The sequence below is a fragment of the Peromyscus leucopus genome, chromosome 3, assembly GCF_004664715.2.
Source record: "Peromyscus leucopus breed LL Stock chromosome 3, UCI_PerLeu_2.1, whole genome shotgun sequence".
NCBI lineage: Eukaryota > Metazoa > Chordata > Mammalia > Rodentia > Cricetidae > Peromyscus > Peromyscus leucopus.
The window spans coordinates 115,794,073-115,809,586 of record NC_051065.1 but is presented as its reverse complement, the minus strand read 5'-3'; the positions used below and the strand labels follow the sequence as shown (position 1 = coordinate 115,809,586).

Sequence of the window (15,514 nt, the reverse complement as noted above, 5' to 3'; positions counted from 1 at the left end):
GAGAGCTGACTCTGCCTCATGAATGTGTCAGGAACATGCAGAAGTTGGAGTCCAAGGCCCCTACTTCTCTCATTTTGCTGCCAGTTAGCGTGGACAGAGTGGCTGCACAGGAACATAATGCTACAGGAGGCTCATCATCCGGCCGCCAGCTCAGGTGCCTCCGTGCCTTACTGTGGGAGAAAGCCTGTAGTAATCAGTGTGGCTTGATGCCTATTGACCGTTCACTGTGGTCATGGTAAGGGGTCACTCAGCAGACGCTCTTCCTTCAACTGTAGTGCTAACAGGTGGCTGTCAGCTCTTTAACCCTTGGTTCAACCCAGTCCGAGAGGATGATTGACAGAAGGAAGCACCAGAGGGCAAAGTGAATAGGAAAAGAACAGACAGACAAACCCCACAAAGCAGAGGAGCCGCTGGACACACACAGTCTGGGTCCAGCAGGTTTCGGATCAGATAGCCCTCACAGCCCCAACACCTCCAAAGGCTTAGCAGGAAGTCACAGAACGTCTTACTGCTCTTAATAGAGAGGGCCAGGCTTCAAGCAAAAAGTTCATCTGAGTTCACTTGGCTTTCAGAGGGCAGAGAATTATGCAACCTATTTTAGAAAAAGTCTCATCAAAACAGAGTCAGAAATTGACAGAAAGCTTTGGGTAGCATGTTAAAAAGGGTAAAATTACTTATCTGGAAAATTCATTTGGCTTGAACACTCTGTTTATTGAGTCCCCGGCTAAATGTGATGCAGCTCTGGCAGAGTCTGTGCCGACTTGACTTTCCCCAGCGGTCCCCATGGAAGCCGTCACTTCAAATCCCAATCTTATCCGTAACTCACAGCTCAAGTGATGGGCGCTTAGATGTGGCCAGACTGGCTTGGAGTTGTTTACTCATTCTTGCCTTTTCCTCCTCTTCCCCTCAGATGACGAAGTCATAGGGGTCAGTGTGAGTGTTCGGGACCGAGAGGATGTCATCCAGGTCTGGAATGTCAACGCCTCATTAGTGGGTGAAGCTTCTGTGCTCGAGAAGATCCATGAGCTCCTGCCCCACATATCTTTTAAAGCAGTGTTTTATAAACGTAAGTGGCTTCCTTTCCAATCACTGTTTTCAAGGTTCTTCTACCAGACTTCTAGAGATAGAAGCACATTGCAGATGAGGTGAAGGCGGAATCACTCGAAACTCTGTTCCTGCAGAAAACAGTTCAACACAATGCTCCTTAGTGTTCTTTTAATCAAGCTTAGTTTCAGAAATTAAAATGAGGTTTTGTTCTTGCCTAAGTACATGGATCCAAAAAGCAAATACACATTGTATTTGTTATTTTAAAAATTTAAACCTACACTTAAATTTGTGGGAGATAATCATATCCTATTGGAAATAATAATAGCAAACAAACACACACACACAAAAATTCGTCAGTGAAATGACAGGCAGATGGTCAATCATCCCTTCCTACACAGAAACTTACACTGTTTAACATCTGTGTTTATGGGGGACCTCAGGTATGATTGACAGTTCTACCTAAATGCTACCACTTCCTCACTGTGGTGACTATGGCAGAGTCACCAAGAACTCACATGCAGCGATACATACAACTCTTGGTGTGAACAGGTGTGTGGACCCATTGTTTCCATTGTGGTTTGTGTTCATTGCTTTCGTGTGCTCTCTAGAGACAGTCATCTTTTCCATAATGAAAACATCTTAGCACTTTTGACCTGATGTTTGGTAGTTCAAATGGTGGGTTACACGTTCAATAGTGAGTTAAAGGAAATGATTGACAGCCCCACACACATTGCGATGGATTTTCTATGTCCCAATTTGTTCTGGTAGTCACTAACCCATTTTTTTTCTTACTGTTGTATTTCATTGACTCTAAGGTGCTCTTGCACATAGTACATCCTATTATCTTAGTATTTAAAGAAAGAAAATAACAAAAGGTTTTCAATTAAACCAGGATGCACTGTTGACTCTAGAGGTTTTGAGATTCGCAGGGGAGAGAGCACGGGGCATCTTAGAATCTCTGAAATATACTTCATCATTGTCTCACTAGTCCTGGTCCTTCTCAAGAGGCTAAACAAATTCCAGTTTTGTGATTGCCCTTGTGTTATAGCACATATGAAAACTCAGGCCTCCCTGGGAGGAGTCTTGTAGCCTTCATCAAAGAATCAGGATCCACACAGAGAAATGGATCCTGCACTCTGTGCACTTAGAGGGTGCTGATCCTCTGCACTGTAATAGAAAGCTTAAAATGGAAGAGACAGAAAATGCACACTGAAGAGTTGCTCTTGGCTGTGCAGTGTGGAGACAGGACAGGCACATGGATACCATTAATGCTCCATAGGGATATGTCAACTGTAGTTCACCCCAGATATCAAAAGGTCTCCAAAGTGTTTGCTGATTTCCAGTCCACAAGAGTAACTAGCAAAAACTACAGAAGGGAATGTGAGTTAGTGCCGAGTTCAAGTGGGCCCACACTTGAGTCTGCCCTCTACTTGACTCCGAGGGGGAGAAAGCCATTGAAAGTCGCAGGGTTTTTACCACACTTCACCACTGTGTCCCTGAGCAGTTACACTCTCTCTCACCTGTGTCCAGAAGGTCTCAGATGATCTCCAAGGTTCCTTCTTCTTTACAGTTCTGTGAACAAATTGACAGCTAACCAACTGGTCAGCAGCTCAGCATGAAGTCAGGATCTGCTTAGGTCATTAGGCTCCAGCTTTAGGGCCAAGGCATAGTCACGTAAGAATGACCAAGGGCAGAGGATTCACTGCTTAGCTGTTGGGGTGGCTGACAGGAGGTGTGGGGGTGTGGGACACCAAGCAAAGAGAAAGGAAGTTGCACTCAGGCCAACGGAGTGGCAGCTGAAGAGACACCCTGAAGGTAGTTGACATTGTCAGGTGTGTGAGTCAGAAGGAACTAGCTGCAGCTCGAAGCCGAAAACTGCTTTTTAATGACACACTTTAGCATTTCAAAGCTCGGAGTGTGCCGTTTAAAACTTGGAATTCACTGCGTTAGACATGAAGCAGGCTGCCCTTTACTTGGCACAGTTGCCAGCATGTGTTACGGAAGTGATCTGGAAAAATGAGAGCTGGACAGAAGCTGGTTCACAGGGCGAGGGGCAGTCCTGGGTGAGCCAGTTCACGCCACCTTTGTCTTCTGAACAGGGTCCTGGTACTCTGGAGTTTGTAGAAGTTAGCTGGCTAGATGACTGCAATGCTGGGAGAATCCCAGTATACCCAGTCCTGGCCTCCAGTGGGCAGATGAGGAACTGGACATTGGCACTTGAGGTGATTTCCATCCAAGATTGAAGATTTAAGGGAGAAACCCACAATTTACACACACCCTCCCTGGTTCCATCAAGTTCCTTGGAAAGCTGAGGGACAAAGGCCTTTCTCTAGTGTGAGCACTGTGTAGAACAGGGATTGGAAAGCCAGGAACTGAAACTGAGCCAGCCTCTCGGCTCCTGCCCCCCACCTCAGTCTTTCCATGGGAGTGAAGCATATGATTGGGAAAAAGGGAAACTGTTTTGTGACCCATGAAATGATATCAGTACCAAGTTTCTGTAGCTTGGTTACAAGAAGAAGCACTCATTTGTGTCTGTATTTTCTGTAGCTTCTTCATCAGTCAGGAATTGCATGAATTACTACTAAAAGTCCGCTGACTCCTGGATCTGAGAAGTCCTCTAATTTTTTCCCCAGTTGCTCCAGGGGTGGCCAGTGGCCCTCAATGCCCAGATGCTCACAGTACTGCAATGTATCTGCTGGCTGTTAACTTCTGACCCCTGACACAGCAGTGTTTCTGCTGTGGCTATCCTGACCCCACACACCTAGAGATAAGGACAATCTTTGCATCATTACTGCCTTTGGATTTATAATTTGCAAATCAGCATGGCTGTCGTTTTGTGGTTCCTCAAATTGGCCCTGAAACATAGTCTATTTCACCGAAGACCAGTCTATGTTTTATTTGGTGTCTGCCATAGGACATCTTTATTAAAGATAGGAATGAGGGCTGAGGAGCTAACTCTGTCAGGGGACCTAAGTTCAATCCCCAGGACCCACATTTAAAAACAGCTTGGGCTAGGGCCTGTGGAAATGGCTCAGCCGTCTGTGAGCTCCGTTTCCAACACCATGGCAGGTTGTTGACAGCTGTCTGAAACTCCAGGTCTAGGGGATCTGACACCCCGTTCTGGACTCCACAGGCACCCACCCTCATGTACATACCCCCGCACGAGTACACATAATTTAAAAATAAACCCCTAAAGAAAATGGCTAGGGCTGGAGAGATGGATCAGTTGGTGACAGTACTTTCTGTGTCAGCGTGGTGACATGAGTTCACACGCCAGCATCTGTGTGAAAAGCTGGGCATTACCACACACACTGTAACCCTAGCGCTGTACAGGCAGAGACAGGAGGCTCACCAGTGCTTTCTGGCCCTAAGCCTGTCCCAGGTTTAGTGAGAAAGCCTGTCTCAAAGGAGTATGTCAGAGGTGACAAAGCAGGACACCCAGTGTCCTTCCTCAGCTTCTAGACCTGAGGCATAGGTATGTGCACCGGTACAATCAGGTGCTCGGGCAGCATGCATGCATACCACACACACACACACACACACACACACACACACGCACACCATGCACGTCAGTCTGCATACATACACACACATACACATATATATGTAGACACACGCCTACAGAAAGCTGAGTGTGGTGGTGTCTGCTCACAATCCCAGCACTGGGGAGGTAGAGACAGGTGGATCTTTGGGGCTTGCTGGCCAGGCTAGCCTTTAGCAAGTTCCAGGCCAGTGAGAGATCCTGTCTCAAAACATGAGGTAGATAACATCTGAGGATCAACAGCCGAGATTATTCTCTGCCTTCCTCCCTCCCTTCCTCCCTCCCCCCTACATACTACTCCCTACACATGCATGTGTACCTGCACATGCAGAAACATACCCAAATAAAGAAAGTATTTAAAAAATTCGATACTTAGAAAGTTGAAGTTGTGAGAGGTGTGCAATTAAATTTGGGCAGATATTAGGTCACCAATCCTAGTCACCCTGGGAGTTACAAGGTGCATCTTTCCCAGTGGTTTATCTAGACGAATTGCTGCTTGGAGTAGCTCCCTGGGATGGTCTTGAAGGACAGCTAAACCGCCATCCTCTCCCTTGGTAGTCTATATTAAAAACAAGAATAGGAGGAGCTATGGAGGTGAAGTGGAACACTCAGCTCAGTCTCCCTTTATTGCCTGGATGAGCAAGTGGATGCAGTTGGGTTGAATAGCTCCGGATGTATTAGACCTTGCCTCATAGTGACATCTAGACACCCTCAACTCAAACTTGGCCCTTTGCATTACAGCTAATATTGTGTGTCGCATGGGCCTCCTATTTCTTGTCTTCCAATTTAAAAAATTTAAGTCTTTGAAAAGCGTAATTTTTTATTGTCAGTTTCCTAATTAATAATTCCACAAGATAAACTATGAAACCCCTGAGGTGTGGGGTGAGGGTTGGGGAAAATAATAGAAGCATTATTTTATGAAACTTCATTTCCCACAGAAGGTGTTGAGAAGCAGGGGGCATAATGTAATCCACACCCCCCCTTGCATGGTTCTGTTTTGTTTTGTGTTATTTTATTCTTGAAGGTAGACTCATGAATGGCTCTGTCTTGGGTCATAGGTTCCCCCCTTCCCATGCATTTTTGTGGGGCTCGTTTTCCCTGTAGCATTTGCCTAGAGCCCAGCAAACTCTCCTCATCAGCTTGTGTGGATGAGTCATCCCCTCGAGGCACCGCAGGAAGAAGCAGGCAGCATGCCCATAGCTTGTTTATTCCTTGTTTTAATTTTCATTATTACGTTTCTCAGGAAATGCATGCCTTAGCTAACAGTTACTGGCAAGAAAAAAAAAAGAAAGAAAGAAAGAAAGAAAAGGTATTTGAGTTCTTGCCAACATCTGGGGAAGCTGAATGAGATGCCTAGAGGGGATTGGCCCATCCTTTGCTTAAAGTTTTCTTTCCTTCTTTTCCTTTTTGTTTTTTTCTGTCCTTTAGCCCATGAAGAGCATCATGCTTTTGAAGGTGGACGTGGAAAACACTAATTGCACTCTGTAAAGAATTCTTTATCCTTTGCTGATTGGTTTTGGAAACGGTCTTAACAGGAGGGAGAGTGAAGAGAAGACTTGCCGAAGCCCGATGCTGGTCCATTTAGAGTGGGTTTCTGTCCTTGCAGACTGGGCGGTTAGGACTCCAAGTGGCAGGTGGGGTTGGGGGAGAGCCTGTGGGTTTCTGCCATCATATCACTTGGGTGTTTTTTTGTTATTTTTTTTTTAAGAAAACTTTTTTTTAAGCTTTCTAAAGTCTCTGTTCTTTGCACTCTTCCCCTCCCCATGAGAGTCCTCATTCAGGGTAATTATTGTTTTCTGCACACCCTTTCATTGAGGCCTAAGAATTGGATCTCCCCTTCAGTGGTTCTCCTGTACCTTGTTAAGGGACATCTGCATAATCGCCACAGGACTGCCTGTGAAGCCACAGGGCACCAGGAGGAAGCCTAGCCTAGCAAAACCCCCTGTCTGATAAATTGTTGTGACACTTGCCTGCAGACTGTGAGCTGGGCATTGTTTCTTTTGTGTGTGTGTGCCATAGAAACCGTACTCCTTGACAGCACGCACATCTTAAAAACCTTTTTAAAAAGCACTATAAGGAAAAGAAATGGTTGGTTTGCCTAACATGAAATCTTTAATCACAATTGAGTGTCAGGCTCAAAATCAAACTCTAGGATTTGGGGGCCCACTGTGCAAGTATTTCTAACCAGAATCCGAGCTGGCCTTTTCAACAGAAGCCCCGTGATTTGTCCAGAGAGGAAGCCTGATATTTCGGATTCACAGAAGAGGCCATGTTTATTACTTGTGTGGAATGGAGTTTCTTCCTAAGTTTCCGCATGTTTACCCACTTAGAACCTTCCACATCAATTCTCACACCTTGTGTTAAGTGATCCTTCTTTCCTGCCCCGGTCATGTGTCCTTTCTGAAAATCGATGGCCTTCCAGGGTGACCATCATTTGCACACTATTTCAGGAAGCACCGGGGCACTCACACAGTTGAACTTGAGTGCATCTCCTTCCTATTGACTGTGCTATTAGATATTAGATGATACTACCAAAGAAATAGTAGCTTCCGTAGAAGAAAACCTTTCGGAGTATTGCAGCTCCTCCCCGGTGCTCCTGCTCCCCTTTTAACTTTGCCCCACCTCCTGATGTTGTTCCTTGTGAAAGGGCCTCCCTCCTCTTGGCTTAGACTGAGGGCCATTGGACCAGTGTGGTTCCTGTATTTCTCAAAAGGGCGAATTTTTAGTTCCCCTTGCACTGTTGGCCAGCAGAGAGAGGGGCTGCTCTAAGCCTCCCACATGTATTTGTAACTGACATTCCCCGTTTAGATATTTTAAATGGCTCTCAGGAGCATCTGTTTATAAGAGTCGTGGCCTCCACTTGCATTGCTAAACACTCAGCCAAAATAATTAGCTGTCAGAGTTCAGAAAGTACTTCTTTTCTGAACTGAAGTCTCTCGACAGTTTCACTCATTAAAGTATTGGATACTTCCAGAAAAATCCCAGGATGTGTTTGTCTACATGACGTGTACCTCTCTGAACAATTTCTAAACTTGTTTTAAAAGTATAACTCAAGGATTTAAAACTTATTCTGGACATGAATTGAAATTCCTTTTTATAAGTATTTTTCTGATAGATTAGCAAAAAGGATATAACTGACTTCCTTATTATAATTGTCATATATATATATTTCCATAAGTAAATAAATTTTGAGGAATTTTTATTTTTGAACTTTATTTAAAACATTTGTGATGACATGTTCAATTTTTGCGTGTATGTAGCTTTTGAAGTAAAAATAAAATAAAATAAAATAAATAGGAATGTTAGGCTCACGTTAATGCTTTCGAGTTTCTATTGTTTATGAACATGAAACATGACAAGCACACAAAGTAGATTTTCATCCCAGTGAACTTCTGCAACTGCTTCTCTTTGGAAAACACTAAACATGAGCCGTATTTAGCCCGCCTAATGTTCAGAACCTGTCATCTGGATTACTTTGAGTGGGTTTTGTCAAATTTGGCTTTGGAAATGGTTTTAATTGAATATTTAGTCATAATTGACTTTGTGAGAACTAAGCTGACTTAAGCAGTTGAAAGCCTTTCATTGTCCTCCTTAAAGAAGCTGATGCTCTGGGAGATAGGGGCCAACATTTGGGGGCAGGTGACGTGGTGTCGGAGCAGTTCAGTCAGCTGGCCACTGCTGGGACAGGTGGCGACTCCAGTGGAATCTCGGTCCTCTAACGGAGTGAGTCCCGCGGGTCCAGCCCTGTGTGCTCTGCAGAGCCACACGGACGCCAGGGGCTTGCTTCCTTATCCAGTAGTTCTTCAGTCTGTGAGGCAGAGCCAGAAAATCCGGTAGAAACCAGTGCGCTTTCTCCTCCATCCTGTCATCCCTAGATTGCCATGCTACAGGCTCTTGTTTACATTGGGAAAGATGCACCCACAGGGTCAGGACACATAGCAGTCGTGAAAGTCTCGTCCCTGAAGCCTTTCCGTGACTTTTGCAAACACTCTCTGAAGGGTTTTAAGATGTGCTCTTTTACCTCTGCTCTCTGTTTCTGAACTGACACAGCAAACCTGCAATGTTGTCATTTAATTCATGGTTCCCCTGACAGAGAACAAACACGAGAAGGAAAACGAGACTCCGAGAAACCATAAGGTTAAGTTCTAGACTTCCCTTTGCTTTAGCGTGTCTACACTGTACGTGCAGTCATAAAACTTCACTGTTGGAAGGCACATTAGATGTAATTGCATCCGGTAGACACAACATACAATATAGCAGTTGAGCCTTGACTGAACTTGTCCCAGTTTGAAGGATGGAGATCAAGCCATCAGGAGAGCTGGGCACTGAAGTCTGTGAACAGTAATCTACACAGGGTTCCACATAGGGAAGACAGTCCTGTCTGTCAGCCTATCCTCCCCACCAAGTCACCTCTGACCCACTCTGGCTATAGTAACAACATATACTCAGACTTCCTCATGCCAACGGCTGCTTGTTCCTTCCCACTCACTCCCCTGACTGATTGGCATTAGATTTGGAGTCTAGAGACCACTGTAGTGTGACAGGAAGTGGAGTTCTGCTGTCGGATGCTCCACTCCCCGAATATCCCAACTGTCCTCCTTACACAAACCTGACAGCATTCACAATGATCACATGGTGGCGCTGCCTCCCAGCTGATGACTCTGGACCAGAGGCGGGATGAGTCCTGCTATGTGTGGGATTATTTTAAGATCTTGCTACATGCTGCAATAGAACATTACAAAACTTGCTTTACATACAAATCATATTTAGCGATAGACATTTAATTCTCATATGCCTAATAAAAAACGAATCACAGATAGAATGCTCCAGACACGCTTTTAAAGATCTCAGCTCCTAGCCTCTCCTTGGCCTTTGAAGTAGTTATAAAGAGAAAAAATAAACATAGGAATACAGGGAGTGTTTTATCAATATTTGATTAGCATGACTAATGATGACAAACTATTAGGATTCCTTTCTTTTTAGATAATTACAGAATTCCTTTAAGAATGCAAAGCTGCCCTTCTCCTTCCCTATATTAGATGAGAGTAGAGGACTGCCTGTATGTGGTTTGTTTCTTACTATTGAGATCACCTCAACTTACTCTTTAGAGTTGGTGGCTCAGAGCTGTGTAAAGCCTGGATGGGTATCTCAAGAGCCAGGAAGAGTCACAGAGTAAAAGGGAAGAGGGAATGAATGGAAAAATCCCTTGGAAAATGAGCTACTAGGGCAGAAAGATGGGTTCCATTTCACCCCCTCAAGGAAAAAACCCGAACTGATTCCTTAACCATGTAACTAGACTACTGCAGGTTAGCTTTTCTGGGTTGGTTTGGTTTGGTTTTTTTTTTTTTTTTTAAGACTTCTTACATTTAGTTAATCTGCTGAGCCCAGAAGGCATCGTCCTTCGTGGTGCTGACAGGACTCAAGATTTAAAAGAAAACCCAAAGACATGGAATTTGAGAGTGGAAGGGACCTTCGAGATCATTCAGCAGTGTGTCTGACTGCTTAGTGTGCGGAAGGACCACTGGGGTGCTAACTTATCAAGCACGTTCCTCAGCTACCCCTGGAGCTTTGGACATCTGCATTTTGAGGTGGCCCATGAAGGTCTTGAGACCTGACTTAGAGAACCTCTGATTACATCCAACCTCTGCATATGGCAGGTGAGGAACACCCACCCAAGCTCTCCCAGACACCCTGATAGGAGGGTAAACACCAGCACTCTTGGGGAAAACCATTACTACTTAAATAGAAGATACTCATAAATAAGAACTTTGTGGCTAAGACCACAGCAATCATAAGTAGCCCATTTCTGGAAGTCCATAATATAAACCTTTAATACAGAGCCATGGCTTTTCTCTTTTCTAAATAACATTTCAGCCTGTTAAGAGAAGAAAAATTAATGTTCAGAAAAAAAGTAGCTACTCCATATGTGCAGTAACTACTTTTCTATAATGTCTTATGGCGTCTGGGGTTCAGCATCATTGAACAAGATTAAATGAATGTTACAGAGCTATAAAAGTGCATGTAAAATACCGCAAAACTGTTCGGAGGACTATCAAAGTAGCCTGGGAATGAGTTTCCACTAAAATTAATTGTCACTTTCTAAACGTAGCTTAGCCAAGCTGTTACTAAACTGAAGGGAGTCTTTAATACATCCAAGTGTTAAAAAGAATCAAACAGGCATTCCCCAGAGCATGTGGATGGTAAGCATAGGTCATCAGGAAGTCAATACCTCTTTGTCCATCATTGCTACTGAAATTTATAGTCTCATTGTATCTGTGTGTGTCAGATGTGCTTCTTAGAATATCCAATAAACTGGCCTTTGGATATTCTATGCTCTGTGTCCTTCTGAAGTCATGGGTTTGCAGGAATGTGTGTTACATGTTACTGTTTTGGTTGCTGCCTCAACAACAACAATAGAACAACAACAAACAGTTGACTCATTCATTTAATGAAACACATTTCTAGATTCAACTTGGAACATTAAGGTTGGATGTTTTTTCCTGAACATCTGTTTGGGAAGAAGTGTTTGATTTGGGATTTGTTACACTGGCAACTTTGTGTTACAAAAGTGATCCTGAAATCAGTGCTTCTGAGTTCCTGGTGGGTAATTATTGTATCTATTGCCTTGTTACATGCAAAGAAGCAGTTTTTATTAAAAATGTAAAAAGGAAGAACGGAGTGTAGTTTTATCACTATATAATGAATGAGAGCTATTGAAGACTTTGAATCCTTTAATACACATGTAACAGGCTATTCTCAAGTGCAGATGTTTTGGGAGTGAATAGTAAACTCCCTTCAAATTTCGCAGACTGTAACCAGGTAATGGGGCTTTCCAACACTGTATGTGTTTTTAAGCCCTGTTGATGCTGGCTCCATGGTATTCACTAACCCTAAGTCACCATGACCTTGCATGTACCCTCTGGGAGCATCTGTTCCCATTGAATTAGGTACACAAGAGAATTTCAAATTTAAACTCCTTGCACACACTTCAGCTGGAGGCCTCTAGTAACATTTGTCTCACGTTTAAAAGCTTATCAGTGGGCTTGAAAGTGATTCATTCTTTCAAGCCGTCTTACCTGTGTAAGCCAAACCAGGTTTGCTTGCCTCATGTTTCAGATGTACTTGCACCCCTCCCCCCTCCTCCACCACCCCATTTTATACCATCTGTGCCCTGTGCAGTCTGGGACCCCTTCACATCTGGCTACAAGCTGGTGTAATGCCCTTCCTTTTGATCTGGTCTCATCTAGTGATTTGCTCAGTATTTTTAAGGTCAGACTGAAAACTTTTTCTGTTCTAGTTATTTTTTATTTTATATCTGTGTGTGTTTGATGTTCAGATACATGTGAAAGTTGCTTCTATAAGCCAGTAATTTTTATTCCAGCCTTTTGCAGCGGTAAGGTAAGTTGAGCCTGTGTTCTTCTCATCAAAAATGTAGTGATTTATATGTTTGGTGCAAATGTTTATTTTTACCAGAGTCTTTGCTGTTTTTGCATCTGGGACTCTATGGCTATGAATTTATTATGTTCCTTCTTTTTTTCAAGAAAAGAATTTTAGAGCGTGCTTAAGAGTTACTGTTTCTCAGGACTTGATTTTGAGATCTTTGCTCATCTATTTTTCTTACTCTAGATTTGGGTTCTCGTCATACCAAAAAAAAATACCTTTTTACCTTCTGGGTTTAAAATCTCATGCAGTTGCATTATTTTAATCTTAACCTTGTTTCAAATATATGTCTGGTGGTGGTCATATCCATGTTTATTCCGGCACAATGCTCTACTGGACGGCTCTAATGTGCATGGAGCTCCTTCTCAGTGCTCAGCATGTAGCAGATTCTAGGTGACTCCTTGTTTCTGGTTTATGGAATGAATGCAGTTGCTATAGGACTCATCTTGGCCTCGTGGAAAACATTTTGCATATTCAAATTCCTTTTTTTTTTTTTAAGCCTTTTATTCAGGATAACTTAAGTACATTAAGTCTACTACCTTTGTTTCTCTTTGGGTGCTACAATGTGTCCATGTGGTTGGTTCAGTTGTCCCACCTAAGGAAGCAAAATGAATTGATTCTTCCTTTCTGGTTGCATAATGCATCCCCTCCAGAGCAAAGAGAAACACCTGAAAACTCTCGTGTCTTCCATTCATCTCTACGCTTTCCTGTCTTCCTGTAGGAGCAAGCAATTCAAGATTATGAGTGTGATGCCCAATTAATTTTAACTTGGCAGATTTAATGAAATCTGTGAGGGGCAGGGCATAACACAGAAGACTTTAGAATGTCACACTGCCTCCTCAGATTGGAGTCCGGTTCCCATGGCTCTGCATGCTCTGTTTATGTTATCATCTAGCGGGCACTGATGTGCTTTTGAAACTTGCTGTTGGTTGGTTGTTGTGTTAACACAGGCTCTGCCTTCCCACCTCACGGACAGTGTTTGGGAGGCTGAGACCATGCATGCATGCCTTCTCTTTCTCAGTGATTCTTTCAGTGTGATGATTACTGTTAAGAAAACAAAACAAAACAAAAGAAACTTTTAAGTGCTTTCACTAATGAATGCGCTCAAAAATTTCTGGAATCCTACAGGCTGATAGGTCTTTTGTTACAGAAAGAAAAGAAAACAGTAGCTTTTACAAGGCTCAGCAAGTTCAAATATATATCATTGAAATATATTTCTATTTCCCATCATCTGGCTAGGGTATGGTGCTGACTAGCTTATTTCTTGCCAGAGAAAATAAGTTTAAATCATAAGCATATTTAACTAGCAAGCATAAATCATAAGCCTTTCTAACCTAACCGTAAGCATGTTGAACTCTGCGCAGTTTGTACAGATGGTGTGGCTGACTCTGTACCCCTCCCCACGGTGAGGATGTGGACAGGCTCCTACTCCCCAATTTCCTGTGCAGCTCGGGGAACTGAAACCATTTGTTTTATTGCGCATACAGGATTCTATAAAGTTTGGACCCAGAGCGAGGTTTAACATGATCCTCCTTTCATACTGAAGAATGATGGGGGTGAAGATGGACTCCCTTTGGAAGCTACATCCCCCAAATACCCTAGTTACAAAGGACAAGATGCTGGTGTTTTGAACGTGTCTTCTTAAAAAATAAAAACAGCATCATAGGGTCAAAAATGCTAACAGGTTTATGAGCGTCAAAGAGCAATTTCTAGGAGGTTGACTCCATGAAATTCTGCTTGTGTCTCGTAAGCCCTGGCTGACCCTGTGAGTCAGTGTCTGGGCAAAGTTTGACATGCCTTGGCCATAGTGTGGCTGTGTTCCTGTGCTCATAAATATAGTGTCAATAATAATATTAACATGTATTGAGTGGTATACCATCTAAGCGCATAGATGACTCCCCCATGCCATCACTCCCATGTTCTGTATGTGGACGTGGAAGCTAAGACAAGTGAAGGAACTTGCCCAAGGTCACACCGTGAGTCCATTGCCGAGCTCCGACTTGTCTTGATTGTTCTCCTGAGTCACTTGGCTGTAGCTTGTTCTGATGCTAGGGCCTTGATAGAAACTAAAGATTCCCAAAGGCAAGAAGTTCGAGATTCCTTATGGCCACTTTTTTTTTTTTTTTTTAAGGGATCTGTAGCTTTAAGAAAAAGATGGAAAAGTTTCTGGCCTCATCCAAAATATTCACATTACAGATGGGGCAATGACCCAGAGGCATGATGCATCTGTCTGCTTAAGGTCACATGAGTAGTTGTGGAAGGGTCACAACTGGATCCCCAAACCTTCTGCCTGAAGAGCACGGGCCCAGCCTTTGCTGCCATCAATGCCTCACCCCCCAAAAGTACACATTTTCTCACCTGCCTTGAGCAGCAGATCCTTGTGAGCAAGTCAGTCTTGAAAATAGTTTCCATCCGGGGCCCCCTCCACGCACTTGCTTATTTTCTCAAGGTTTTAACGGGGAATTAAAAACACTTACATTTGAAGCTTGCTTTTCTGTCTCACTTATTGAGTGCCCAATCTGTAGACACACATGCCTAACACTCCTCTCCGGAGAATGTACAAGAATAACACGTTTGACTGCTGTGGATGGCAGGTGAAAAAGAATTACTGCTGCAGCGTGTAGGCCCTTAAACATATTCACGGCCAACTCTGGATTATCCCAGCACAGATGGATCAGGCAAAACTCACTCTCCCACTGCTTACTGGTGACCTTTAGCTGTTTGTGTTTGTGAATGCTTCTATCCGAGACTAAAAAGAAGAACAGAGATGTTCCAACTTGATGTCTTGACCCGAGTATCATTGTCCTGATTAAAGTTTTAGTGGTTTTTCCACTTAAGGCAATGGGACAATTGCAGGAGACTCTGAATTGAACCCACCTGGGATGCACAACTTGGCCTTGGTTGTGAACCGTCGGAAAGCAAACTGGATGTAATGCAGGGAGCTTAATTATTGGGTTCAAATCCTATTAGCTGGTGCCTAGAGCAAGTTACTCAACTGCTCTGAGTCACAGTTTCCTCATCGTTAGGAGGGAGAAGTCAGCTGCTTGGAAATAAATAACATAGGAGGGGAGCAGCCAGGGACTGCATTGGGTAGAGAATTAGCTGAAGGTGCTTCTCTGGGTTCAGCCCGGTGGTACCTAGAGTGGCTGATACAGGGAGGCTTGCTCATTTGACACGAGGTGCTGACCCAGCTTATCTGGTTAGGATACCACGAGAGTTTTTGGTACTCTGGCCAAACCTACAGATCATTGTGCCTGGTCATGCCATCTAGGGAAAACCAAATCATCCCCTTCGTTGGGTTCTGTGTACCTGCTTTCCGAGTTGGTTTGCCAGGAGCAAGATTAAAACCTAAATGAGCTTTCCAGTGCATTATTTTCCAACAGCATTATTGGCATTTCTTGGGAGTCTGCAAAGGAAGTTGAGTATATGAAAAGGTTTTCTCCGCTGGACAAATGCATGGTAAAACACAAGCCCTGTATTGTCCAC

General features: G+C 43.6%; 1 protein-coding gene across 3 annotated transcripts in view; it reads left to right on the top strand.

The window, feature by feature from the left end:
* Eif4e3 (eukaryotic translation initiation factor 4E family member 3) overlaps window positions 1-15,514 on the top strand; it is a 238,014-nt gene that overhangs the window by 35,563 nt on the left and 186,937 nt on the right. For 2 of the 3 annotated variants that reach the window (XM_037204355.1, XM_028872733.2), the window contains exon 6: window positions 911-1,066. In XM_037204355.1, coding sequence (XP_037060250.1) covers window positions 911-1,066 — 156 coding nt within the window. Of the gene's footprint in view, window positions 1-910; window positions 1,067-6,016; window positions 7,887-15,514 lie in introns of those variants that run through there. The other variant, XM_028872734.2, reaches the window with a different exon arrangement.